Source organism: Cokeromyces recurvatus (assembly GCF_025118155.1).
Source record: "Cokeromyces recurvatus strain NRRL 2243 chromosome Unknown BX663scaffold_6, whole genome shotgun sequence".
Classification (NCBI taxonomy): domain Eukaryota; kingdom Fungi; phylum Mucoromycota; class Mucoromycetes; order Mucorales; family Mucoraceae; genus Cokeromyces; species Cokeromyces recurvatus.
This window is the reverse complement of record NW_026251392.1, coordinates 19,134-44,548: the sequence shown is the minus strand read 5'-3', so window position 1 is coordinate 44,548 and position 25,415 is coordinate 19,134. Positions and strand designations below refer to the sequence as shown.

Below are 25,415 nucleotides of genomic sequence, written 5' to 3'. Positions count from 1 at the left end.
TGAAAAATAAAAACCTGAGTTATAACATGTACAAATATACATTATTCATAGCGACTTTTTTTTTTTTTTTTTTTTTGTTGTCAGACAAATCATATTTTTATTTAAGCGTCTTTTAATATGGGTACAAACAATAAACTAACAACAAATGGGGAGAGGACAACAGCTATGATATGTTTCTTTACAGGTGTAGCAGCTGTACTAATGGGTTATTCAATCTATTCACATTTAAAGACAATTCATGATCGCAATGTAGCACCTAAAAAAAGTTCAAATAAAGCAGGATTAAGACTTGAGGATTGTGAGTTATATTTACATGGAATAAGAAAAAAAAAAACATTAACTCAATTTATTTGTTATTTTTTAAGCTATTCGTCTAAAGTCTTTAGCATATTTAACACAATCAAATAATGTCAATATACAAAGCAGGTATAAATATTATTGCATGTTGCTGTCTGTTTATTAATGTTTATTAATCGTTAAATAAAGTTCTGTCAAGATAATATTAGAAAGAGCCATGTCACGTAATTACACATTACATTTAAAAAGAAAAGTATACACATTAGCAGCGATTTATTTACCCTTTTTTTTAATTTTATACAGCTACTTATCTACCAAAAATTATCACTGCATGCAGTAAAGATCAGCCAATAGAAATCAGATCAAAAGCACTTCCTGCCTTACAATTATTAACAAGAAAAGGTTAAAATACGCACATTTATGTAAAACAATATTACTGAAAGAAAAAAAAATCTCTTCATTATCTAATAGAGAATAATAAGGCTGTACTGATAGCAGAAGGAGCATTAGAAGTACTAGTGGATGCATTAAAATGTACAGATCCAAATATGAAAGAAGTTACAAAAAGATATGCTGCTGTAGCTGTATGTGATTTAATTCAAGGAAGCGGTAATATGAATTACGCAGCGTATATCAAATGTGAATATTAATATTTATTATGAATAGATATAAATAAGTATCGTATTTTAGAATTAGGTATATTAGAATCAATTAAACAAATTCTGACTTCGGAAGAAATTCGAAATAATGAATTAAAATATTGGACATTAATGATTTTGTATCAAATATCATTAAGTGGTAAAAATGCAAAAAATATATATAAATATATACAAGTATAAAAAAAAATATAGATAAATCATTATTTTATTATGTTTATGTACACATTTAGATCCTTTACCTAAAGTATTGACTGAAAACGAGTTTGTTAGTTTAATAGCAAGAATGGCACGTATGACATATGGTAATACAAATATGCCAAAATTCTGTATGCAAAGTCTTGTTCGAATTGCTGCCAATGTCGATGTAAACGAAGCGAAGAAAGTTTTGACAAAGCTTTTAGAATACAATATTGTTGATTTGATATCGAACTGTCTAAGAGGAGATGATGTTGAATTAATCTACTGGGCTGCAGGATTAATGCATGAATTTGTCTTAAAGGATATAGCTGCTGATAAATTTAGAGAAATTAAGGGCATTCATACTATTATGGCTGGGCTGTTATCAGCTGAAGAAATGTATATTTCTCGTGTCATCTTAAGAACAATTAAGTTTATGGCATATGGACAGGATAAATTTCGACGAGAAATGGTAAGATCTGGTATGGTCAAGAAAATTATGCGCTGTCTTTCATTGGATGATGAAGATGTACGTTATTGGTCTATTTTATGTATTCATGTTGTTGCTGGACAAGTTGAATCACATGAAGATATTATTACTGCACCTGAATTTGAGATTTTGTTGGAATTGGCATTGTCAACTAAGATAAAGGTGGCTATATTTGTCTCAGATATTCTCTCATTAATATGTTGTATTTGTAAGTTTTTAATGTGAAGTAATAATTGGATATGAAATTTTGTTAATTATTTATGATAGCAAGTAACAACACATTTATGGAACCACACATTACGCCCATTGTTAAGACACTAAATGCATTATTATTAGAAGACGAGCTTGATGTTCAATATAATGCAGCTGGAGCAATATTTAACGTGATGACGATGACGTGTAAGTGGTTATTGTCTGTATTTAAATTAATGACAAAGTCTAACTTTAACATTTATATTAGTTGCCTTTGCTAGTAAAGTGCGTGATGCATGCTTTGAAAATTTGATTCTTGTCAGCAAAAGAGCTTCACATGAGAGAGTTCAACTTATTTGTGCAAAAGGAGCATTAATGGTGACCATAAAAAGTAAATAATATTATAAATATCAAGTTAAATGAGTCCTAAATGTGCAATATATACAAATATATTATCCCTCTAGGTCGCTTTTTAATACCTAAACTAAATCAGCGAGTAACCGAACCTCTTATGGAAACTATTAATACTATAGTTCGATCTATCTTACCAGTGCTAATGTCACAGACACTGGTACGAATAACAAAAAAGAATACAAGTCCTTCAGCTTCTAGTTCCAGTATTCACGATGATACAATAGATGACAGCGATTATGATGATAAAAATCTGGAAAAGGAGAAATTATCACTAGAAAATGACTATGAGGATGAGGATGAAGGAGCAGAGACCTTTTTATGTTCTCCCGAATATATCGATATTACTGATCAAGGCACTATTTCAAATGCGTCTCGTTTAGAGCATGTTCTTAAAAATCGTGAAAAAGCAAGTCAAAAAACTGCAAACAAGGATGATGACGATTCTTTTAATATTGACTCGACTAAGCTTGATATCTCTCATATGTTTGATACCGCGGTACCCTATAATGAACGTGAAGAATTGTTGATGAAATATGAATTATCTACAGCAACTAGAAATCAATTTGTGGGAAGCTTAACTACGCTGAATATTCTGTTGGAAAATGAAAAGATAGTTACTAATTTAATGACTGAGGAGGAATCATTTTTAAATTTTCCTTCGTTGGATGTAGGGGATAATATTTTAACAGATATTGATGATGTCGCTGCTACTATCTATAATGAAGATTCGGCAATGAACAATGATTGTAAGGATACAATGAAGGAATCTAGTAATACTACAACGGCATCATTTCGAAGTTTAATTAAAGAATCACCCGAATTCATATTACCAAAACATATCTACCAGCTAACTACTAATCTTGTCTATCTATGTGCAACTCCTGCACTTGATGTATGGGCTGAAATATATTATGAAAAATATCCATTAGAAATAATTAATGAATCAAGGATAAATGGAATGTATAATGATTTAATAGATTGGATTTGCTCTTGTGCTAAGCTTTTTGATCACGATAAAAAAAAATCGTCATCTAATAAAAACCAATCCCATACTAGTGACTCCAGCATCAACTTGGATGAATCTAGTAGTATAGGAATTTATTCGCAACAAAAAAATAAACAACAGCAAAAAGAGGATAGAGACGATAGCTTAGGTAATCATGATGAAAATCAATCTGTTAATTTGCACGTTAGAAAGGCTGAATTAGGCACAGGACAACTTGGAGGAGAAATAAGAAGAAAGGGTAAGAATTTTGATCTATATATGATTATATATGACTCTTATTTTTTTTCTTTTTTTTGGAATATTGTACAGGCTTATTAAATAGAGCTTTAATTCTATTAAATTCACTTATGCATTATGGTAATATGCAAAAAAAAAAAAAAAAAAAAAAAAAAAAAGATATAATGTTTTCATTCATTAATTACCATTACTTATATCTATCTATATATAGCTTTTATTCGAAAATTTTTGATAGAAAATGCTAGTATTATTCCTATTTTGATTTACTTGTATGAAGAATGTAGCGACTTAACCGATCATGTGATGATGTGCCTTGGTAGTTTGTTTGCTAATGATTCTGATCTTAAAATACCGGATACAACACTTCAACTGTTGGTTGCCTTAGTTTGGCGTTACATTTATAAATCTGACAAAAAGAATTCTAACCTGTTTTATAGCCGACTTATTCTTAATTATTGTAGTCGTTATATTTCTATCAAACGAAAGCATGATCATTATAGTGTTAAAAGTAACAATCCTGCTTTTGTGGAAATTGATCTTGCATCACGATCGAAATATTGCTTTGTAAATTATGAAAACCGTCTACAGGTTCGAAACGATACTTGGACTTTTGAATCTGTTAGGGCAACATATGGTGTACCTGCACTTGATAAAAGCGAGGAGGGAAAAGATCATAAGTATGCTTTTGAAGTAAAACTAGAATCAAGTGGATTAATGCAAATTGGTTGGGCTACTGAGCACTTTCAATGTGATCCAGAAGGTGGTAAAGGTGTAGGTGATGATACCCATTCCTATGGCTATGATGGTAATCGATCAAAAAAATGGCATGGCCGTTATACCAGCTTAAGGACATCATATGGTCTTAAATGGACTGAAGGTGATATTATTACATGCGCTATTGATATGGATGCAGGTGAAATTCGATATTATAAAAATGGAAAAGATATGGGTGTTGCATTTTATGGTGTTTTAGTTTCTCGTTCATGGTATCCGGTAAATTAAATATGTTAAAATCTACTTCATTTTTTACTGAGCAAGTAACTTTATATAGGCTGTATCATTAGCTACAGGGCAGCAATGTAAATTTCAGTTTGGAGGATCTATAGACCCATTAAAGTAGTAGTTCTAAAAAAAGCAATTATTATAGATGCTTATATATTAACTTTCAATATTATTTAGGTATCTTCCCGATGGATATATACCTATAGCATCTTTAGTGCCTAATTCTGTTATAAATATAGAAGAAATTCCACTTCCTAGCCTTATTAAATCTTATGAAGAAAAGGGTATAATTACAGAAGGTGTAGATAGTGCATCTAATGACAAAATTGATGATGAAGGACCGATAGATGATATATCCAATACATCTACATCTCTTGGACTATTAGATGAGAATATCTTACATGTTGAGATGTCAAACAATATATATTCTAGACCATCACCTTCACTCTATTTTGAAGTAAAGATTGGTTATCTTCCTAATGATCAAAACAGTGAATCATCTTTTCATTACTTAGAAAGGTATAAATTAGTAATAATGAAGGGTATATTTACAGTAATTTCTTACCATTTCTTTAGCTCAATTATGTTTGGTTTACAAAGTTTAGCACCAAATACAAGTATCTATTTCGAATACATTTCAAATAAAATGATATGCTATTTGGAACTGGACAGTGTAAAGTATCAGTCAAAGCCCTTCGAGCTTTGTATCCAAGACGGTGATAATTTAGGCATGTTTTACATTGAAAAGACTAATGAAATAGGATTAACCGTGAACGGTAACGTTAGAGGTAAACGAAAAAAAAGAAGACACGATATTTTATGTATTTGGTATTTTTATTGATTGATTAATTTCTTGTAGTGTTTATTGCTTTGAATAAAAAACTAGAGACCAGAGCCTATATTCCATTTATATATGGGCCTATAAGAAGTGAGATTGTTTATGGAGAAGCAGCCTTTATGTGGGATTTAGCAAACAAAAACTTATTCAAAGAATCTATATCTAACTATTTCCTTAATTTACTCGGAAATAGAGAGAAGAAGGTTTGCTATTTTTAATTGCGGGGAAGGACTTTTAAAAAAAAAATCGTGACTTTCGTTCAGTATTATTATTGTGTAAACTGGATTCCTCACCCCTCCCCGCTCTTTTTAAACCTTGTACGTTATACGTTAAATAAAAACCCAGGTTCAATCTTTATTTTATTTTATTTTATTTTTTTTTTTTTTGTTACATATAAGCTATGTCATTACTGAATCGTACATTTTCACAATTCAACACAACGACAATTAAACATAATTTATGGTCAAGTACAATAACGAGACCTATTCTTTCACCTATAATTAAAAATACACCAGGTATATACATATATATACATATATATATATGTTTGACAGCTCACGAATATAAAAAGGCTAATAAAAGATGAATATAGAAACCACTCAGGTGCGTTGGGCAACAAAGAGATCCGGAGGTTCGTCACGTAATGGTAGAGATTCAGCAGGTAGAAGATTAGGTGTAAAAAAATTTGGAGGACAAGAAGTGATTCCTGGAAATATTATTTTACGTCAGCGAGGAACAAAATTTCATCCCGGTGATAATGTAAAGAGATATATGATATAACCTATAAAGACATCTCTCTCTTAATATACATGAATATATATTATTTTATTTTCTAGGTTGGTATGGGTAAAGATCACACATTATATGCACTTGAATCTGGATTTGTTCACTTTTATAAAGATCCACAACATCCTAAGCGACGATATGTGGGTGTAGTTTTTGATCGTCAGGTAACACTTCCTATTCCAATGGATCAACCAAAACCGCGAAAATTTGATTTAATTGATTTAACTGCTTTATAATGAATAAAAAAAAATGATATATAGAAGATGTATATATAATGGAAGTAAAAACTATATACAGTTTATTTTATTTTATTTTATTTCGTTTTTTTAAGTTGGAAATGTCAGTTTCCAGTCATATGGCGAGCTTGTATCCTTTTTAATATGCCAAGTAGGCCAATAATGCGTGTCTAATCTAATAGCTTTTACATGCATAACATTATCCATCGTAGCATATTTGATTTGAACATACTTTAGCGTCTCTTCTTTTTCTATATCCTGCTCTTCTATTTCAGCTGGTAAAGTGAGCATACAATTTAAAACGTGTTTTTGTCGTTGTATATTAGAAGAATATTTTTCTTGAACACGATTACTACGTTGAATAACTTTTAAAAATTGATCTAACGTTGTGACAGGTACTTGATCAATTTGAGTTATCCAAATATTCGGTAGTAAGCTTGCTTGGGCGGGAGATCCACAAAGACAACAAGAGACATAAATACCCTCAGGTACTTGCTTTTGTACTTGTTCTTTAGCTGCTTGATGAGCTTGTTGAAGTAACATGCCTTGCCATCCTACAACTTCTGTAGTTTCTTGTCCATCATATTTTGTTGTTGGAACTATCAAATTTTGTTCTTTTCCATCTCGAAGAATTGTCTATTGTATATTTATTTGGTTAGTATAAATTGAGAAAAAGTTTGTGTGTATGTGTATGTGTATGTGGCTTTTTTTTTTCGTTCAATACCATTGGTACATATTCGTAGTCATGTATATATTTCAGATCTGAAATACATGTTATAGTATGATCTTCAATTGCAAGCAATATATCTCCCGGCTTTAATAGTTGACCTGATAAGCTTGATTTATCCGTTATTCCTAACACATAAACGACAGAAGCTTGTCGTCGTCCAGCACCTTGTTTTATCCTATCAATCCATTTATCTGGCACCCCTACAAGTCTAGCATTCGAAATTTGCAATGGCCAAAATTCAATATCGAGACCTCTAATGTTGGGGTTTTGACCTAATTTAATGGTATCCATAACGCGCTTGATAAGACGACAAGAGAGACCAGCTAAAATACTAGATAATTCATTTTTATCATTATCGATCGAAAAGGTCATCCAAATAGCTCTTACTTTGCCCTGTTGATCTGCAAATAAGCCACCTTGGCTCCCTAGTGTGCCATCACTCACTTTAAAGACTTCAACGTTTATGGCTCTCCATCTAGGAGGTACAGTTTCTCTTGCACGAATAGGAGACAAACTTATGATTGTTGTCGTTTTGATATGCACCTCATTGCTACCTATGATATCAATACAGCAATTATATATATATATGTATGTATATATGTATGTATGTATTTATATGTACCTGATAAACCAACGTATGTTACTTTATCACCTATAGCAAATTCGTCCTCTGTTAATTCTGCTACATACATTTGGATATCTGCTTTTATAATAGGTGTAGGGTCAAATTTCAAGATGGCAAAATTATAAAACGGATGCAGAAAGACAAGCTCAGCAGGAATAGTGAGTGAATTATCAAATGTAACAGAAATGACCGACATATGGATGGGTACTGTATCCCTATCACAAATAATGAGAGGTGGATTTAAGGAGACAATGATGCCTGCACCATATGAATGAGCGTTCTTTGAACCATCAATGATAAATGGTGGGCAACAGTCAATTGAAACTATACTTTTTGTTAAATTCTTTATAGGATCTTTTATAAAATTATTTTCATTATGAATAAGAGACTTTTCCAGTTTCGGTATTAAAGAGCGTGGAGTATAACTTTTTGTTAATGAAGTTTCTAATACACTATAGTCCCAATAACCAGTAATATCTATTTATGATCATTTTTATGAGCTTATATATATAATAGATAGATAGATAGATATAGATAAATAGATGTTACCATTTCGTGTTGCCATTCTAAATTGATGCCATCGCCAATCTATGTGAATAATTGCAATTTTAATTTTCATGGGCCTCGAAAGAGAATAGAAATGGATAGGTACTCTTTCTCCTTGCTCAATTTCTTGAACTACTGAAATAAATTCATCAAGTGATCTTACAGGTTTATGATTCACACCTACAATAATTGATTGTCGAAGCACACAAGCAGTGCTACCCAATATATATCCCGGTGTACCAACATAAACGCCGGGATTCTTTAAAGATAATCCATGCAATCTTGCAATTTGATATGACACATCATTTAGGACACCTCCACCAAATTCCACATAACGAAATGGTGTTATTGAATGAAGATCTTGTACTTGCAATGTAATTTCTTTTGGCTCACCTCCTCTTAACACCATTAGAGTTATGTAAGGTGGTGTATCTTGTTGTGCAATAATAGTGTCTAAATGTTCTTCCAAATCAATAAATAATCGTGATAACAATATGTGTCGATTACATGCCAAAAGAATGTCACCAGGTTCTAAATACCCATAAGCTGGGCCATCCTGTAGTATGGTCTTTACCACTAACAATCCTTTACTCTCCTTTTGTTGCTCCCTTAAACCTCTCTCAAGATATCGACTCAGTCCTAACTGACGTAAATTATCATATGACTGATACTCAAACGTAACCTGTATAGTTCCACGTGGTACAGGTTGGCCTGCTATCAACAAAGAGAGAGCACGTTGAGCACGATCTAAAGGTAAGTAGTAACTAGATGAGGAGTTATAAGCACAGCCAGCATTTAATGCTATTGCCCGTCCTTGTAAATCTAACACAGGGCTTCCGCTTGATCCAACACTTGTACTTGATGCAGCTTGATAATAAAAAGTATTAAAATCATTGTATTCATTTGTGCCATAATCAGGAGTTTCTCTGTCTAACTTTGCCAATGTTCCTGATAAAATACTAAGTTTCTCGCCGGCATCGTTTCTGAAGTATTTACATATAGGTAGATATTATATATTTTTCGTAGTAAGCATATATATATATATATATATGACATCTATTACTTACCCAACGACACGGATATCTTGACCTATTTTAGCCCCTTGTGGATATAAATCAATTCCAGGAATATCTAAAAATCGAATTTTAGTAGTATCGTATTGAAAGAAACCAAAGTCATGAACTGGGTCACGATAAATCGGTTTAAGTTCAATCTCTTCATAATTACAAAGAATTGCATAGGCTTTAACGGGGGATACTGAAACAACATGTCTGTTAGAAAGAATGATACCATGTTGTGTATCCACAACAAATCCAGTAGCTATAAAAGAACCAGGGAATTCTGTATCAAGTCCACGTGTGCGGCAAACTTTGATAGAGACTATACTTTTTATGCATTTCTCAATTGTCTCTTCCCAGCAAGTATGACTAACAACGTCTGGTTCAGACATTTTGTATAAATAATTAAAATAAAAAAAAAATGTTATTATTAGAATTAAAATAATAGTTTTATATATTTCATTACGTTCTATTTTTTCTATTTTTCTATTTTTTTTTTCTCTATTTAGGGACGCATAATAGCATTGATATTACTATTTATTTATTTTTTAAAAAATCATGATGAAGAATGCTTTATTGGTAATACTATAGGTGGAACCATAGTATCTTTACTAATGAACAGAGATGGAGCACCTTTGAAGAACCTAAAAAAAAAACTCTGTTTATAAACTTAAGGTCTACATATATGTTGATGCTTATTTGAAAAGGCAGTATTCTCAAGTTATCAAGCTTCGTTGAATATAAGGAATATGTACAAAAACCTCGCATTTATTTATAAATTTAAATTAACTTTACTTTCTTCTCTCTTAAATACGATCGTATATCATTATAACGCAATATATAAATATCACGTAATTCAAACAAAACGTTATCTCCATCGATTTCAACATGGCCTATATTATCTAAAATCTGACAAAAGACAGGAGCATTCAAATTGGGTTCAACGACCATACTCATGTCCACAAATACTTCATCTTGTTTATGCTGTGATCTCGGTAACTGGTGTAAAAAAGTTTTATGATTGTGACTTTCAACTAACTCTTGGTATCTTCTTGCATAATCTATTTCTTGTGGCGATAATATTTCTCTTAAATTAGGTTGTCTTAAAATATAAAGTGTAAGTTTTTCGATCTATTATTTTATTTTGAAGATGTAAGTTTTTCTTTTTTTCTTTTGCCCAACGGATACTTTCTTTCTTATGATTAAACGAAAACCTTACCTTAAATAATCGAACTCTTAAATAGCTCTTTAGTAAATATTTAATACGTTCAACTTCAGTTTGATACACCATACTTTCAAATGAATTTGTTGTATTATTTTCCATGTCTTCTATAATTTTTTCAGTCTGAAGGGAAAAAAAAATAACGTTAAGCTATATATTCAATAAACTTGTTAAACTACTCACTTGTGATTCAATAGCTTCAATTAAGGGTTCTACTAGTGAATGCTCGTAAGGTAATATTTCTGGTGCGTTACGTTCATCTATCCACACTTGTGTCATTTCTGCAATCATCTCTCCTGCTGATCGACTTAAAATACCAGCATTCTCAAAAAAATTCGTTTGTGAATTTAAAAAACTAGGTCCATCCAACGATGTTTGAGAAAAAGAAGGTATAGAAGAAAACATAACTTCATTTTGGCTTGTATCCTGTGATTCCATTTTATTTTTACTTGATTATATAACAAAAGACGTTAAAAGAAGAAGAAGAAAAAAAAAATAGTTACAGTAATTTTTTTTTGTGTGTGTGTGTAGGAGTCACAATATAAAGAAGTTTCAAAAAAAAAAAAAAAATTATTGCACTAAAAACAAGTTTTTCACTATTATCTGTCATTTTTTTTTTTTTTTTTATTGTTCTTCTATTTTGTTAAACACATTTCTTCCTTTAACATAAGCACGTATGATTTCACCAAAACTTTTGCCTTGATAGTGAGCAATATCCAATTCCTTTTGGGACACATTTCTAGAGCCATCATTAGAGGCAATTGTACCAGCTCCATAGGGAGAACCACCTATCACTTCAGACACATTATTTAACTTGTCTGATAATGCAGGAGGATAACCTAAAGGGACATAAGTCATGCCTTGATGAACAAAATAAGGAATTGTTGTTAATGCAGTTGTTTCTTGTCCACCATGCTATTATTATTATTATGTACCAAGATGATAAGAGTTTATAATAGTTGTTATATCCTATTTTTTTTTTATTTCAATATATCAATCTATACCTGAGATCCAGTACTAAAAAAAGTCCCAGCGAATTTTCCGTTCAGAGCCCCCTTAGCATATTGAGCACCTGTGGCATCCAATAATCTGTATATAATAACCAGTAAGGTATACAAGCTTTTTATTTATTTGTTTATTTAGTTTACCCTTTCACTTGACTAGGCATTGAACCAAATCTATATCATATATTCATAAGCTTATTGCATAGTTTACACACACACACTATATATTTATATACCTTGTAGGGAATCCAAAAATAATACCATCAGCCTCAGTTAATTGTTCAGGTTTAATAATAGGCAAATCAGGCTTTGGAGGTGCATTTATCTTTTTTAATATACTTTCAGGTAACGTTTCTTGTACTATAGAAATACAATATTGGTAACAACATTCTCCTCAGAAAATAAGATAAAAAGAGCTATATGGTTTATTACCTTGGAACATTTTTGTAGCTACACCAGTTGAATCTAAACCTTTTTGTACTTCAACAGCTAATTTATGAACATGATGATAAACTGTATAAATGACAATATAGACCTTAGCTTGTTGTGACTTTTTTTTTTTTTTTTTTTTTGGAGTATGTGATATTAAAAAGAAAGTAAATAATAGATTTATTTTTTATTTTTATTGTTTTAAATACAATGTATAATTAGGATGCTTTGTAAGAAACAAGTCATGCTTATTAAAATAAAGTGGTTTATTTATTTATTATTATAATTATTAATCATTGGGTAATTCAAATAAATTTATTTGACAATAGCATAGGTAAAATAATAGATATATATAATTACATGTTATACGTAATAAAGAAATAATGGGAAAGAAAGAAAGAATGAATGAATGAATGAAAGAATGAAAGAAATGGTAACTATTTTTTCTTCTTCTTCTTTTCTTTTAATATTCCTTTTCTTCAATCTTAATTTCCTTCTTTATTTCATTACCATCTTCAAGTGACTCAACTTGACCACCCACCAAGAGTTCAGGTGCACTTCCGTCTATAAGATTATCTACTTGTTCTACAGTAACATTAGGCACCTTGATACAAACAAGATAAGCCAAGATCAAGCCACAACCTTCAATGGCTAAATTGATATAGATTTGAGTCATAAAGGGTACATGAATGGCATCCACTTGAGCAGCAATAGCAGCAGCAGCATTTTGAATTGTCTTGTAGAAACCACCATAACGAGCGGCTCTTTCTGTATCATTAGTCATGGTACCTAATAACCAATAAATAAAACCTTGGTAGAAGGCATCTACTAAACCAAAGACAGCAAACAAGATACAATAACCAGCATAACCCTCTGAATAGACAGTGGTCTGAACATATCCAGGCACCTTGACACTGTCATAAGTAAAGTTTTTTTGAACAAAGATAGCACCAATCCAGGAAGCGACAAGGACGAGCAGGATAAAGGTATTACCAAGAATAGCACGTAAACGACGATTACCAAGACGACTCCAATCAAGTAACCAACCCAAGATACCAGCTCCCAAGATTTGACAAAGCCAATAGATAAGATTATTAATAGATCTCGCGCGAAGATCAAAGTAACCCCCACCATTATAGACTTGGAATTGATACGTGTAAAACCAGTTAGAACCAGCAAAGAGAGGAATTAAACAGATCATTTTCCAATCCTTAAAGAGTTTAAAGACCTCGATTGCTTCACGACGCCAATTAGAGAATTTATGAAGAGAGACAGGAGAACCATTAGGACGAATGACTTTACTAGCAGGTAACAAGACAAGAGATAAGAGAGCACCAAAACCCATAATACACATAAAACCAATATAAGTGCCTATCTTGACTGTATTTTCACTATTATTCCAATTATTACCAAGAGGGATAGCAGCACCCACGGTCGCACCTAGATTGAAGACCATCCAAAAGATTGAAAATGCTTTCCCTTTATCTTTTTCATCAGGATAGGACATCATAATACCTGCTTGAGCTGTCCATAAGAAACCAGCGCCAATACCTAAAATAGCTCCTGTAGCAATTGTAAATGCAGCATTTGGAGTAAGATAAGAACCGACATAAAGTACATAAGCTAAACCTGCAGGTAAAAGAATACGATGACCAAAAATATTATATCTAGTATGATGGTAGTACAATAATAAGTAAACCACAAATGTGAATATATAATTTAATTTTTTTTTTATTTTCTTATATTTATACATATCTACATATGTGTATATATATCCATATACATATATATATCTCTATATGTATAAATATAAATATTTAAACCTACACAGGTGCACCAATTAAGGAACAAATCGTAAATGTTACAGCCAAAGCTGTATTTGCATCATTTGTAGTCTTTGGATCAGCTTGACCAGCACCACCCATACCGTTCAAGGCATTAAACATACCAGGACAGCAAAAGCAGATAAATCCAACTAAAAAGACTTGAAAGTTAGGATCACTGTAACGAAAAGGTAATTTAAAACCCATTAAATATGTATATTAAATGTATATATATTTATTTATTTGAAAGAGAAAAAGAAAAAGAAAAAGAAAATATGTATAATAATAATAAAAAGAAAAAAGAAAAAAAAAAAGGTTGATTTCGTCCTTTATATGATGGGTAAATCAGTATTGAGTTTAAAACAGTCACTTGTCCTTTTTTTTTTTTTTTCTTTCTTTTTTGACCCTTTTTTTTACGTTTGTAACATTTCATAATGAAATGTTTCAAATTCCTTTTTTTTTTCCCACACAATTTTCACTTTTTTTTTTAGGTTATCATTTCTATAGAACTTTATTACAAGAAACCCTGAAGAAAGAAAAAAAAAACCCTGAGTTAATTTCCAATCATGATTCAAAGAAAAAAGAAAAATTATTTCCTTTTATTATTCTCGATTCGCTTATATTTTATAAAAGCATTTAAATTGTCTAAAGCTTCATCTCCTCTTATTCTCAAGTCAAAGTCCTTTCTTCTATCAATTGATTTTACCTATAAAAATACATAGATATTTATATTTAGTCATGGTTATTGTGTGTGTGTGTGGGCAGTAGTAGTTGTACCTTGGAACGAACAAAGGGAACGATCTGTTTCAAAATACTTAAAAATCCGCCATGTACAAAAACAGGTAAATCGTAATCAAATGCAAGGTCAGAGTAAACATCAAAAATTAAATTTAAAGCTTCTATCATAACAGACGTTTCACAGTCCTTATTTGAAAGTAAATTGATAATAAAGATACCAATTGTCTAATAATAATATTATTACGTGTTATTTTTTTTTTTACTTGAATAATAATGTCTATTACCTTATTTGTTTCAATATCACCTTGTCTCATTGCAATTGGACCTAAACATCCTACTATTTTTACACGCATTGATTCTATTGGAATTATATCATATGTTCCGCATAATGAACCCACATCTGTTGGTTCTAATGGCTACAATAGAATGGGTGTGAGTCATGTGATTTAGTTGCTTATATAATATTTTTTCTTTTTTTCTTATTTACAATATCTTGCATTAATCCTCTTCCTAGTGCCCATAAACAACTAATGATAATTTCTAATATTCTATTTTTATCCTCAGTTTCATTCATAGCTACTTGATTTGCACAATTAAATAACCAACGCCACAACTGTATAGCCTCTGATTTATGTTCTTCTTTAAACCAAAATTTACTTGGAACTTCATTCATAGCTAATAAAAAGTTATTCAGACATTCAAATGCCCTTTGTTGTGTTATTGTAAATGACTGATTTTGATAGCCCATTGAGGTTAATGTACTCAGTCGAATTAAGTGGGGAAATACATGATTTATATAAGCTTGAACAATCTTATTTGATCGAATTAAGGTATCATTCATCTTGGATTTATCTGTAAAAATTGTTTCATCTACTTCATCATGTTCTTCTTCTTGTTCTTCTGTCATCATGGATTCATCTTGATAACCATCTTCTTCTGAGTCATCATCTTGTACACAAATATCTGCTAATAATTCTAATGCTAATTGAATAATGGAGAGTCTATTTTCTACATCTTGAATATACATTTCTTCATTTGTTAACCGTTTTGGCGTAATATCATTTTCTTCTTTTTGTGGCTGATTATGACTATTTTTCATAGCTGTCATCATATCTATAGCTGCTTGTTGTATATCATAATCAAGTGCTTTAATGAGAATTGGAATAATGAGTTGATTTAATTCCGCTACTACATCTGTATCATCATCCCAAGAAGAAGTAAATCGTACTACATCACGAATATTGACCAAGACAGCTACAGAGATTCAAGTTAAATATAATACTATTGGATATACATGAAAACGTACCACATGTTAACACTTGTATAAACACATTATTATAATCTTCATTACGAACAATATTTAACAAAGATTGTATGTATTCTGAATGATGCTGAAATTCAATATATAAATCCTTATTATCATCTGTTAACGTGTTTAAGCATTGACCTAAGAATAAAATAGGTTAAATATCATATTTATAAATACAACTACAAATATAGCTTATATTTCACTTTATTACCGGCTGCTAAAATTACTCTTGTTGGACATGAATCACCAGATATTAAAAATGATGTTAAAAAGGGTATAAGATTCATTCGATTAATAGCCTTCACATATTTATCAGATGCTTCACTATGAATAGAAATTATTAGTTTTATATATTATTATCTGAGCGTGTTTTTTCTTTTCTTTTACCAAATACACCAAATAATATAAATAAAATTTTCTGTTACATCCCAAATGGACTTTCGTCTTTCTTGATCTAATTCATCTTGAATAGGTGCCTTTCTTAATACTGAGTCAATCGTTTGTGTAATCTAATATTATATAAACTACATGTTAAAGAAATCTAAAGAATATATCTTGTTAGGACTTGTTTTTACTTGTGGTAATAAAGCTGACAAAGGTGTTAATATATTGCGTGAATAATATTCTTTAGCAATTGTATCATCTACTGAGGCAAGATTTCTTTTACAAATGTATATATTTATATAGAGTGTGTGTGTGAAAGAGAGAGAATTAGAAAAAAAAATCTTTATTTCATTTTGTCAAGCACTATTTTTTTTTTAAAAAAAAAAATACCTTAAAGCTCCTAATGATTCATCTCGAACTTCTTGTTGTGGATCACTTAATCGCTCAATCAAGATAGGGACGATACCCTTTGTTAATAAAAGTTTACGGGTTGAGGCATTAGACAAGATGAGATTAGAAATACAAGCTGCTGCCCAAGCACGTTCTCCTCCATTATCTGAAGAAAGCTAATTGTATATATATATATATAAGTTATGATGCATAATAATAACAGACTTATTTTATTGAATTACTCTTTGAATGACAGGTGTTAGTTGTTCAGTAGTAAGCAAGTTGGTGTTGGCTTCATTTAAACCAGCTTGAACTCCTTTTCTTTGAAGTGGGTTCAAGCGTCTTTTTGAAGCTTTTCTTCTTGCTCTTTGTTTCCCCATAATATATAATATTGAAGTTTTTCTTTTAAAAAAAAATAAATAAATAAAGAGAGTGTTTATTTTAATGTAATTATACTGTGGCTTGTTATAATGCCTTTTTTTTTTTGCTGGACAATAAATTCAAATTCAAATTCAGATCATTTTGGAGAAAAGTAAAAAAAAAAATGGTAAAATTTGATCCGACCTTTTTTTTTTTAATTGTAGACTTTATTAATACATTGCAATCCCATTGAATTAAAAAAAAAAAGGAAGTTTTAATGTTTAATACAAACTCAAGTTTAATATGGATATATCTTGCACGGCTTTTATTATGACCAATACAGCGATGTATAATAGTTTCTTCTTCTTTTTTTTTTTTTTTTCTAAAACATAAATGGTGACTTCTTTTCCATTCTATCAAACATATTCAAAAAAGTATTTATGTTCCTCTTTCAGTATGTTTTATATCTGTGATAAACATTAACAGTCATCATTTCTTACTTTTCTTAAGATTCTTGTTATGTCGATCATGATAATAATAAGCCCTTTTTGGTACACTTATCTTTTCAATTCCCGGGATAAGTGACCTGTAACACCTTATTTCTATTTTTATCCTTTGATTTACACGAAATTCCTCGTTAAACATTTCCGCACCAAAAAAGAAATATTTATAAAAAAAAAATGGGGGGAGGGCATTTGTGTACTTTATAACCATCAAGACTAAATCAAATAATAAAAGTTAAAAAACTGCAAAGATTTCAAGTCGTTGAATTTGTGTACATAGGGTAAAAAGTGATGGAAGAAAGAAAGAAGAGAGAGGTAATTAAAGTTCAACGGAAGTCTTCATCTTCTTGGGTTTGTGTCCCATTTCATAAATGTTTAGTGAGGGTATTTTTGCGCTTGAGAAAAGTTGACCTGTTCTTCTTTGTAACACAAAAGAGCCCATAAAAATTGGCTAATCGTTTAAATATCATCCAATTTCATGATGAAGCCAGATAACTCAAGGATTGATTTTGGAACTTCAATGCTATTAACTTCAAAGACAGCATAAAAACCACCATCATGATGTCTGCACAGATATACAAATCACAACGGTGTCCTAACCAAAAAAGAAAAAAAAAAGTATGCGTAAATACATTTTACAATAGCAAGCAACAAATACTAAATTTACCAACTGCTTGCAATAAGACAACATTCTCCCACAGCTTCATTGTCAATAGTGCCCTTGCCGAATATACATAATCTAAGTAAATCAAGATGTGTACTAAGAGTATTCTTTTTTTTTCATATAATCCGCTTCCACCTTCACAACTGCCACCATCAGGATGTCTATTGCCCGAAGACTCCGTTACTTTATTTAGTCTAGTAACAGAAAAGCCGTTGGCATACATATTTTTTAGCATCATGATCTAATGATCTTTGCGTTTTGTACCTACCATCTGTACATCAGTTTCTTTTTGAGGATCATGAAATATAGGACTGAGGACCATATCGATTAAAAAATTATTTTATTTATAACAAAAATTTAAAAACCCATGTGAGCACATAATAATGATGTATTGGATTGTCCCGGCTAGCTCGAGAAAGGATAAAAGTGTACTAAAAAAAAAACTCTTTTGATAGGCAAAAGGGTAAAAAAAAAAAAAAAGAAAGAGAAGGGAAGAGGAAAAGCAAGATATATCAACAAATACTAGATTTGGAGTTACGTAACCAGGTTACAAGTTTGTTAACCAAGGGGAAGGGAGTTATTGAAGGAAGTTCACCATGATGAAAGTAGTCAATCTCAAAAAGTAGAAGGCACATAGCAGGCCATCGAATCGTCCAGGCGAAAAAGACAGATGTGTTGAGATTGGCGGCCTGCGCTTTTGTTTATTTGGCAGCTTATTCAAGAGGAAGGACAAAGGATCAGGTTTGGTCAAAGGCATTTGTAATCGTCGATGCATATGTAGGAACCGTATAGCATGAGATCTTGTGTAGAAAAAACGACAACAAAAGTCCTGCATCTAAAAATTTATCCTGTTCTGCTGAGTATAAATTAATAAAAATAACTTTGTAAGATAAACTGGGGTAAACTAAGAATAATGCAAATACGCGTAAATAATTAATTTCACTCAGAGTATACGTATTAGTTGTAAAAAAATAAATATATACATACAAAAGACATAATGATTCTTAAATAAATAGTTATTCTCTTCTATGATCACGTCATCAGATATAAGTTATTATATTATTACTTATCATCTTTATTCACGAAAGGTATAAATACTCTTACACTATTAACCCTTATTTTGTATAACTGGAATTGAACTTAACTCTTAATAAACTATATTGACAAGTCTCAACATACTTTTTCTGTCTGATTTACTTTACTTCTCTTTTATTTTTATTTCTATTTTATTATATCTTACCTGTAAACTACAACATACAACAGAATGATGACCTAACAACACCTCAACGTTCACAATAGAACTTGAACAAATTGAAAAAAAAAAGGATGTCTCCCAAAAATATTGCTCAATTCTCTTACAAAAATCAGATTTACTAGATATACCGACAGATGTGGATTTCACCAATACATCTAACCGAACGAGTGTATGTAAATTCTATTGACCAAATATCAACAGCCCTCTGTAATACAATATATAAATCTCTTGACGAAACATGTGGAAAGCGGAACTCAATAACTGATCAATTTCTTAAGGAATTTTGGACACCACAACTGAACAGCCGCCTTTGTCCTGAAAGAGTTATTTTACAGAAAGTGGAGAAAGGCAAGAGATACTGTCAACAAACTGAGATACTGGATAAAGCAGCAGGAAGCTGTAGCAACTTTACGTGGATTGATTCGACAACAAAGACAAGAGACATGGAGCCAATTTTGTAACAAAATGGCACAAGGAGAATACAACAAAGTAATAGCTAGATTTAGTCGCATCCGAAAAAAAAAATAGAACCAGGAAAACATATTTTTTCATCACTTGACCTATAACAAACTGATGCAGATTCTATGTCTACCTACCTTTAAACCATTTATTCAGGCTATCTCTTAAATCAAATCATCAACCACATTAGATGCACATACAATGACGGAAGATGCACCTTTTCACACAAGATTACTTACCTTTTGATATAAATGATACCCAAGATCTTATCAACCACCTACTAAGAAAGAAAAGGCTCCAGGGATAGATCATATTACAACTGAAATGCTTACATCAGTAATTGATATAATAGCATCACATCTATTCTTACTGTTCAAACTTTGTTGGTGTTGGTCATATACACCTCTCTCATGGTGAGTAGCCCAAGTCATCCTAATCTACAAAAAGAGGGCTTGCTTCTGGTCCTGGTGAATTTCATACCCATTAGCCTAACACCGATTTTCCGCAAAACTCTCTGAAAAAAAGTATATATCATGCCTTGCAAGTATCAAGTCTTCCACTGGATATTGCTTAAGGGGGATTTTAGAGAATGCAAAAGTTCCTTAATTTAGATCAAGTCTTATGTTTAACTGAAATCTGCAGAATATTGCGTCAATATCATCACTTTATCCCTACTTTGGCTTTTCTAAATATAAAATCAGTCTATGATACCGTTGATCGTCGTTTTATTTGGAATCAATTACAACCTTTTGTCTCTCACCCTATGTTAGTCATTTTCATGAACCTCTTTAATGATGTACACATTGAAGTGTTACTCAACAACTCTGCATCAACTAGATTTAAACTAACCACGGGGGGATACTCCAAGAATCGATTTTATCTCCCTTTTTAGATTCAATAATCTATATCATATCAATGGCTTATCAAATCTTCTACGACCACAATTGCCTGCACTAAATAAACTCACAGATGTCATCCAATTAACCCCAACAATTACCTCTCTTCTCTATGCTGATGATGTTGTATTAATTGCCAAACTAGAAAAATTAACTCAATTCCTGCAAGCTTTTGAAGCACATAGTTACAGTCTAGGTTACGGTTGGAATCCAACAAAATGTGTTGTTGTTCCTCCGTCAAGAGACGAACAGATCTATCAACTTTATGAAACTAATCTACATAAAAGAAGCTTCGTTCTCATATTCTTGGTATCACTATCAAACCTGATGGAAACATGAATATTACTGTTCTGATTCAATATAATGTCAATAAAGCCGAACAATCAATGAACCAAATCACTGCAATTGATGTCAGCTCTAAAGGATTTACCAAATTACTCTCAACGCGTTTCTATATGCAAATGATACATGTTCACAAATGGATATATGAATTAGTGATCTTTGACTTGAACCAATCTCATATAAAGCAACTTGAATAGGGTCAAAATAAATGTGTAGGTAAATTGTATAGTGGATCTCGAATATCTACGACTAAAGTGATGTTACATATGACCAGCCAATCTTCAATGAAAGATAGATCAATAATACTACAAGCCAAATACATAATTAGAACACTACAACTAACCTGTTGATACTTTGATACAAAAACTACTACCTCATTTACAAACATATGCAAACCTGCTCACAATGGTATAAATATAGTCCCCAACTCTCTTTGGCAAAAAAAAAATGTGAACCTGTGCCGGATACATTGGATCGTCATGATTTTAAATCGCTGAAACAATAATTTCTACAAGAAAGTCATGACACACTCTGTAATCGCTCGAATGCTCAAATAATCTCTACTTATCGTCCAACCTTGGTGATTGGTCCTATTTCATGGTTCCCAATGACACGTATGAAACGTAGTCAGGCACTTTGCTGGCGTCTTGGTTGGCTCCTTAGTGGAAAACCTCGTCCCTGTCCTGTCCTTTCCATCCTGCAGTTCATCTTTCTCGTGTCCATGCCACCGAATTTCTGCACATACACCGTCATCTACAATTGCCCCAGATCCATCAAAGACCCTCTTTCCTTCTTACTCAATTTATTACCCCAGAAAAAAACCAAAAGAATGTTCCATCTATCTCTTCCTGGTCTTTACGTTGGCCTGAAACGTGCCTGATCCTACAGGAAATGGGACCTATATTCCATGGTGAAGATCTTCCTCCTCCTCCTCTAGCTGATATTGCTGCTAGTTTGTTGAAATGGGTTGCAATGATAAAAATGCCAATGTCTCTGTCTTGTTTCTGATTTTCTTTTTTCTCTATCTTTCTTTCGTTTTACTTTCCTCCCTTTTATTTTTTCTTTATTCTTCAACTACTTTTATTTTTTTCATTTCCCCTCTTGACTCTTACGAGGGGAGTTTTTCTTATTATTATTATTCGTAACTTTGCGAACTGGATCGGGCAATGCAGCTATTTAAACTTTCTAGTAAATTTATCATTTATTCATAGTGCAAAGATTGAAAATGAAATATGAAGACAGCTGGAAGTGAATTCACAAAATGAGTACTAGTCAAAATGTGTGAATAGAGTGATATAACTATAGTGTGCCGAATAAGGGAAGGTTGTCTATTTTATTAATTTACCACCTTAGAAAAAGTTTAGGCATGATAGTATGATGACATTATTTATTTTTTTATATACAACAACAAAAAAAAAGCATTTTTAGAAGTGCAAAATTGTGACAAATCGATGCATTAACGTGCTCCCAATAAATATACTGCGAGAATTGTATAATTGGAGCAACCCAAACTGAAACATTTTTTTTAATAAAGATAAAGATATTTTTTTTTTTTTTTTGCTTGTGATAGAAATATAGAATATAAAATTTACTATTAAAGGGAAAAAATAAAACATGATTTAGATAAGTGTATATAATGACTCTGCTTCATTTCGTCTACAAGATTAATACTCTTAGGAACAACATTAAAGATGTCATTTAGAACTCATAGAACTCCCCACATTGATTTTTGGTTAATTAAGATACATAAAAACGGTTAATTAGAATTGAGAAGGATTAAAAACTGTACTATTTAGAATTAATAAAATTTACCATTTGGCATAGTGAGTACTGTATACGGGGGGAACTCATCTTATTTAGTCAGGCAATGTGATTCCATTACACAAAATACAGTCATTTGCTTATAAAAGAAAATAAGAAATCATTCAGTGTATAAATTTAGTAATTCTATTATTATACGTATTTTCATAAAATGTGGGGGGGAGGTGGAGGAAAGTGAAAATAATACCAGGAGATACGTTTTAATAAGTGTTACAATAATTATAGTAAAAAAAGAAAAAAAAGAACCCTTCGATCCCTAAATATTTTTTCACTTTATCATCATTGGCTGCAAAGAAAAAATGCAATGAGAAATGGGAAAATGACTGAAAAATCTTTCCATTTTTTTTTAAATGGATAAAAAAATTTAAAGTTTTCCAGCTTAAAGAAAAAAAAAACATATTGCCGATGACCGGAGTTTTATTTATGTTGTTATTATAAATCTGCGTGAGAAAGGATAAGATAATTTCCCAGAAAAAGAGTTGTTCTATGGTTGTATATGAATGGTTATAATTATTACCAAAAGTAGTATTTTATATAATAAGCAAAAAAAAAAATAAGATTAATTCTTACATTCATAGTAGTTTAATAAGATAAACTATTTGATGAAAGAGAATATATGAATACTGAAACGGAAATGAATATTTTGGGAGGAAAACGGGAAGAAGAGTAAACAATAAATAAGCCAAATGATAAAGAAATATTATAGGTTAAACATATGAAATAAGATTTTTATGTAATAAACGGGAAAAAAATATTATTTAAATTCATATGAAAGGACCCGTTGCTCCCTTTTTTTTCTTTGTATTTTTTTATTTATTTATTTTTTTTTTTTTTTTATTTTTTTTTCGTCTCATGCTTAGTTCAGGAAATACACAAAAGCTCAAATATCATCAACAGCCATTTTATCCACCTTCTCCTCCATTATCTTCTACTTCATCCATGTCAAATAAAGCAACTTTAACGAATACTTTATTCTCTAATAATAATGAAACCTTTTTAAATCTTGAAAAAGTCGTTCAAACGTATGTTCATCATCCTGAATTATTAGAGCTTATTCTTTCTAGTAAAGTAGAAGAAGATCGTAGAAGAGCAGAAGAAGCAAAACTTCGTCAAAAAGAAATTGATTATATTATATCTCAACAAACAAAAGAAAAAAGAAAGCCTTCTCTTCCTTCACTTCAAAATTTAACCCAGTTAACATCATTAGAACAACAACTACCAAAAATACAAAATAAAAATATTGAAATGTTATTAAATACTCCAAATCATTCTTCAATAAAATTACCTGAAATGATGACCTCCTCAGCGAATTCTTCAGCAACTTTTACGAAACATAGAAGATTAAAGTAAAAAAAAAAAAAAAAAAAAAAGTTTACATGGATGGAAAACAAAATAAATTAAATATAATTATTTTCTTTATAGCCTCTCTACTCCTTTGCATCTTAAACGTCCTTATTCTATTTCAAATGAAGAAAAGACTAAATCATTTATTTTACCCACTACTTCTTTGGCTCCCCCTTCCCCTCCTTCTGAACCGAACCATCTTCCTTTATCACCTTCTACTACTTCCCATAATAAACGACGTAGACGTGAAATGCAGCCTATTACGACTGTTATTGAAACTAAAGAATTTCCTTATAACGATGATTATCTTTGGAAAAATAATGGAAATACAATTCATAAAAAGACTGGATTCAAGAGTATCTATTATAAATGTTCTAATAATGCCAAGGTAAATAAAATAATTAAATATGTATACAGAATGTATTTATTTATTTATTCTTGATAATAGGGATGTCCTGCAAATAAAACTGTGACCTTTAGAGATAACGGTGAATACCTTATTAAATATAGAGGCCATCATTTCTCTGAGTGTAATCGAATTAAACGAATTACAAACCTTTAGAGTAGATCGCCTTCCTTCATGTATTCGAATACCCCCCCCTTTTATTTTACATATACATATATCTTTATATTTTACCCTTATTATTATTCTCTCTTATACACTTGTTTGTATTTATGTAAATAGTCACTATTCATGTAATCTGTATTACTATAAAAGAAATGAAAGAAAACAAAAGAAAACTTGTTACATTTCTTTAACTAAACACATGACTTGAATACTTTAATAACTACTAAACAAATATCTTTTCTCTCTCTCTATGAAAAAAAAGAAAAAAAAAGAAATGGTATTGATATTTTAACAAATTAAAGATTTGTCATATTTAGTTACAAATGATTCTTAAACTACTATTAACTCAAATAACTTGAATATCCAAGTCAAGTTTAGAGAAAAAGAGATTAAAAGAAAAAAAAGATACAAAATTAAATTTAGAATTGTACAAGAACAATCATAACGAGGTCTATTGTATTATTTCTTTAAAGTAAAAAGTTTATGTGCTACTAAATTATGCCTTTTCTTTTGATATACGACGTAATAATAAACTTCTTGACTTTAAGTCTTATTGTAACTTCTTGACACCTGTGACCTTTGTTCTTGTTGCAGAGGAGTGAAGAGCTATT

At 31.0% G+C, this 25,415-nt stretch overlaps 9 protein-coding genes across 9 annotated transcripts; 3 read left to right on the top strand and 6 right to left on the bottom strand.

The window, feature by feature from the left end:
- The first annotated feature begins 91 nt into the window (after positions 1-91).
- On the top strand, positions 92-5,674 carry BX663DRAFT_501050 (uncharacterized protein). Its single transcript, XM_051526428.1, has 16 exons — positions 92-298; positions 366-426; positions 487-521; positions 601-699; positions 769-906; positions 964-1,095; positions 1,187-1,831; positions 1,891-2,022; positions 2,084-2,206; positions 2,280-3,473; positions 3,545-3,592; positions 3,684-4,465; positions 4,524-4,588; positions 4,652-4,993; positions 5,051-5,262; positions 5,334-5,674. Exons 1-16 carry the CDS (start codon positions 118-120, stop codon positions 5,528-5,530), a joined length of 4,386 nt encoding a protein of 1,461 aa, XP_051384909.1. The 5' UTR covers positions 92-117; the 3' UTR covers positions 5,531-5,674.
- A 10-nt stretch (positions 5,675-5,684) lies between these two features.
- Positions 5,685-6,378, top strand: BX663DRAFT_501049 (ribosomal L27 protein-domain-containing protein). The gene is made up of 3 exons (XM_051526427.1): positions 5,685-5,827; positions 5,905-6,071; positions 6,149-6,378. The coding sequence occupies exons 1-3, from the start codon at positions 5,713-5,715 to the stop codon at positions 6,332-6,334; spliced, it is 468 nt and encodes a 155-aa protein (XP_051384908.1). The 5' UTR covers positions 5,685-5,712; the 3' UTR covers positions 6,335-6,378.
- A 46-nt stretch (positions 6,379-6,424) lies between these two features.
- Positions 6,425-9,685, bottom strand: BX663DRAFT_430081 (uncharacterized protein; the record flags this gene model as incomplete). The annotated part of the gene is made up of 5 exons (XM_051522779.1): positions 6,425-6,970; positions 7,059-7,618; positions 7,687-8,166; positions 8,239-9,218; positions 9,303-9,685. The coding sequence occupies 5 exons, from the start codon at positions 9,683-9,685 to the stop codon at positions 6,425-6,427; spliced, it is 2,949 nt and encodes a 982-aa protein (XP_051384907.1).
- Positions 9,686-9,784: 99 nt separating this feature from the next.
- On the bottom strand, positions 9,785-11,077 carry BX663DRAFT_501044 (uncharacterized protein). The gene is made up of 3 exons (XM_051526426.1): positions 10,699-11,077; positions 10,513-10,638; positions 9,785-10,424 (listed from the first exon to the last, which is right to left on the bottom strand). The coding sequence occupies exons 1-3, from the start codon at positions 10,951-10,953 to the stop codon at positions 10,074-10,076; spliced, it is 732 nt and encodes a 243-aa protein (XP_051384906.1). The 5' UTR covers positions 10,954-11,077; the 3' UTR covers positions 9,785-10,073.
- Positions 11,078-11,124: 47 nt separating this feature from the next.
- Positions 11,125-12,091, bottom strand: BX663DRAFT_501037 (flavoprotein-like protein). The gene is made up of 5 exons (XM_051526425.1): positions 11,952-12,091; positions 11,756-11,879; positions 11,664-11,693; positions 11,520-11,604; positions 11,125-11,430 (listed from the first exon to the last, which is right to left on the bottom strand). Exons 1-5 carry the CDS (start codon positions 11,959-11,961, stop codon positions 11,140-11,142), a joined length of 540 nt encoding a protein of 179 aa, XP_051384905.1. The 5' UTR covers positions 11,962-12,091; the 3' UTR covers positions 11,125-11,139.
- Positions 12,092-12,139: 48 nt separating this feature from the next.
- Positions 12,140-14,082, bottom strand: BX663DRAFT_501036 (major facilitator superfamily domain-containing protein). Its single transcript, XM_051526424.1, has 2 exons — positions 13,776-14,082; positions 12,140-13,615 (listed from the first exon to the last, which is right to left on the bottom strand). Exons 1-2 carry the CDS (start codon positions 13,976-13,978, stop codon positions 12,412-12,414), a joined length of 1,407 nt encoding a protein of 468 aa, XP_051384904.1. The 5' UTR covers positions 13,979-14,082; the 3' UTR covers positions 12,140-12,411.
- Positions 14,083-14,360: 278 nt separating this feature from the next.
- On the bottom strand, positions 14,361-16,972 carry BX663DRAFT_529866 (armadillo-type protein; the record flags this gene model as incomplete). The annotated part of the gene is made up of 10 exons (XM_051530276.1): positions 14,361-14,477; positions 14,549-14,734; positions 14,773-14,925; positions 14,997-15,763; positions 15,816-15,956; positions 16,030-16,142; positions 16,206-16,327; positions 16,394-16,478; positions 16,593-16,768; positions 16,835-16,972. The coding sequence occupies 10 exons, from the start codon at positions 16,970-16,972 to the stop codon at positions 14,361-14,363; spliced, it is 1,998 nt and encodes a 665-aa protein (XP_051384903.1).
- A 942-nt stretch (positions 16,973-17,914) lies between these two features.
- On the bottom strand, positions 17,915-18,441 carry BX663DRAFT_549785 (uncharacterized protein; the record flags this gene model as incomplete). The annotated part of the gene is made up of 4 exons (XM_051531169.1): positions 17,915-18,020; positions 18,095-18,194; positions 18,255-18,302; positions 18,384-18,441. The coding sequence occupies 4 exons, from the start codon at positions 18,439-18,441 to the stop codon at positions 17,915-17,917; spliced, it is 312 nt and encodes a 103-aa protein (XP_051384902.1).
- A 5,277-nt stretch (positions 18,442-23,718) lies between these two features.
- On the top strand, positions 23,719-25,000 carry BX663DRAFT_501025 (uncharacterized protein). The gene is made up of 3 exons (XM_051526423.1): positions 23,719-24,238; positions 24,315-24,624; positions 24,685-25,000. The coding sequence occupies exons 1-3, from the start codon at positions 23,745-23,747 to the stop codon at positions 24,796-24,798; spliced, it is 918 nt and encodes a 305-aa protein (XP_051384901.1). The 5' UTR covers positions 23,719-23,744; the 3' UTR covers positions 24,799-25,000.
- Positions 25,001-25,415: the final 415 nt, after the last annotated feature.

Bases quoted from the DNA above. Each gene is read 5' to 3' on its own strand.
- BX663DRAFT_501037 (XM_051526425.1), bottom strand. The intron at 11,694-11,755 runs GTATATAAATAT...TATATGATATAG, and splicing joins ATTTTTGGATTCCCTACAAG to ATTTGGTTCAATGCCTAGTC. The intron at 11,605-11,663 runs GTAAACTAAATA...TATTATATACAG, and splicing joins ATGCCTAGTCAAGTGAAAGG to ATTATTGGATGCCACAGGTG.
- BX663DRAFT_501050 (XM_051526428.1), top strand. From the start codon at position 118: ATGGGTACAAACAATAAACTAACAACAAATGGGGAGAGGACAACAGCT. The intron at 522-600 runs GTAATTACACAT...AATTTTATACAG, and splicing joins ATTAGAAAGAGCCATGTCAC to CTACTTATCTACCAAAAATT. The intron at 5,263-5,333 runs GTAAACGAAAAA...AATTTCTTGTAG, and splicing joins CGTGAACGGTAACGTTAGAG to TGTTTATTGCTTTGAATAAA.
- BX663DRAFT_501044 (XM_051526426.1), bottom strand. From the start codon at position 10,953: ATGGAATCACAGGATACAAGCCAAAATGAAGTTATGTTTTCTTCTATA. The intron at 10,639-10,698 runs GTGAGTAGTTTA...TTTTCCCTTCAG, and splicing joins TTGAAGCTATTGAATCACAA to ACTGAAAAAATTATAGAAGA. The intron at 10,425-10,512 runs GTAAGGTTTTCG...ATAAAATAATAG, and splicing joins TAAGAGTTCGATTATTTAAG to ATCGAAAAACTTACACTTTA.
- BX663DRAFT_501036 (XM_051526424.1), bottom strand. From the start codon at position 13,978: ATGGGTTTTAAATTACCTTTTCGTTACAGTGATCCTAACTTTCAAGTC. The intron at 13,616-13,775 runs GTAGGTTTAAAT...CCATCATACTAG, and splicing joins TCCTTAATTGGTGCACCTGT to ATATAATATTTTTGGTCATC.
- BX663DRAFT_501049 (XM_051526427.1), top strand. From the start codon at position 5,713: ATGTCATTACTGAATCGTACATTTTCACAATTCAACACAACGACAATT. The intron at 5,828-5,904 runs GTATATACATAT...AGATGAATATAG, and splicing joins TATAATTAAAAATACACCAG to AAACCACTCAGGTGCGTTGG. The intron at 6,072-6,148 runs GTAAAGAGATAT...TTTATTTTCTAG, and splicing joins AATTTCATCCCGGTGATAAT to GTTGGTATGGGTAAAGATCA.
- BX663DRAFT_501025 (XM_051526423.1), top strand. From the start codon at position 23,745: ATGCTTAGTTCAGGAAATACACAAAAGCTCAAATATCATCAACAGCCA. The intron at 24,239-24,314 runs GTAAAAAAAAAA...TTTTCTTTATAG, and splicing joins ACGAAACATAGAAGATTAAA to CCTCTCTACTCCTTTGCATC. The intron at 24,625-24,684 runs GTAAATAAAATA...TCTTGATAATAG, and splicing joins AATGTTCTAATAATGCCAAG to GGATGTCCTGCAAATAAAAC.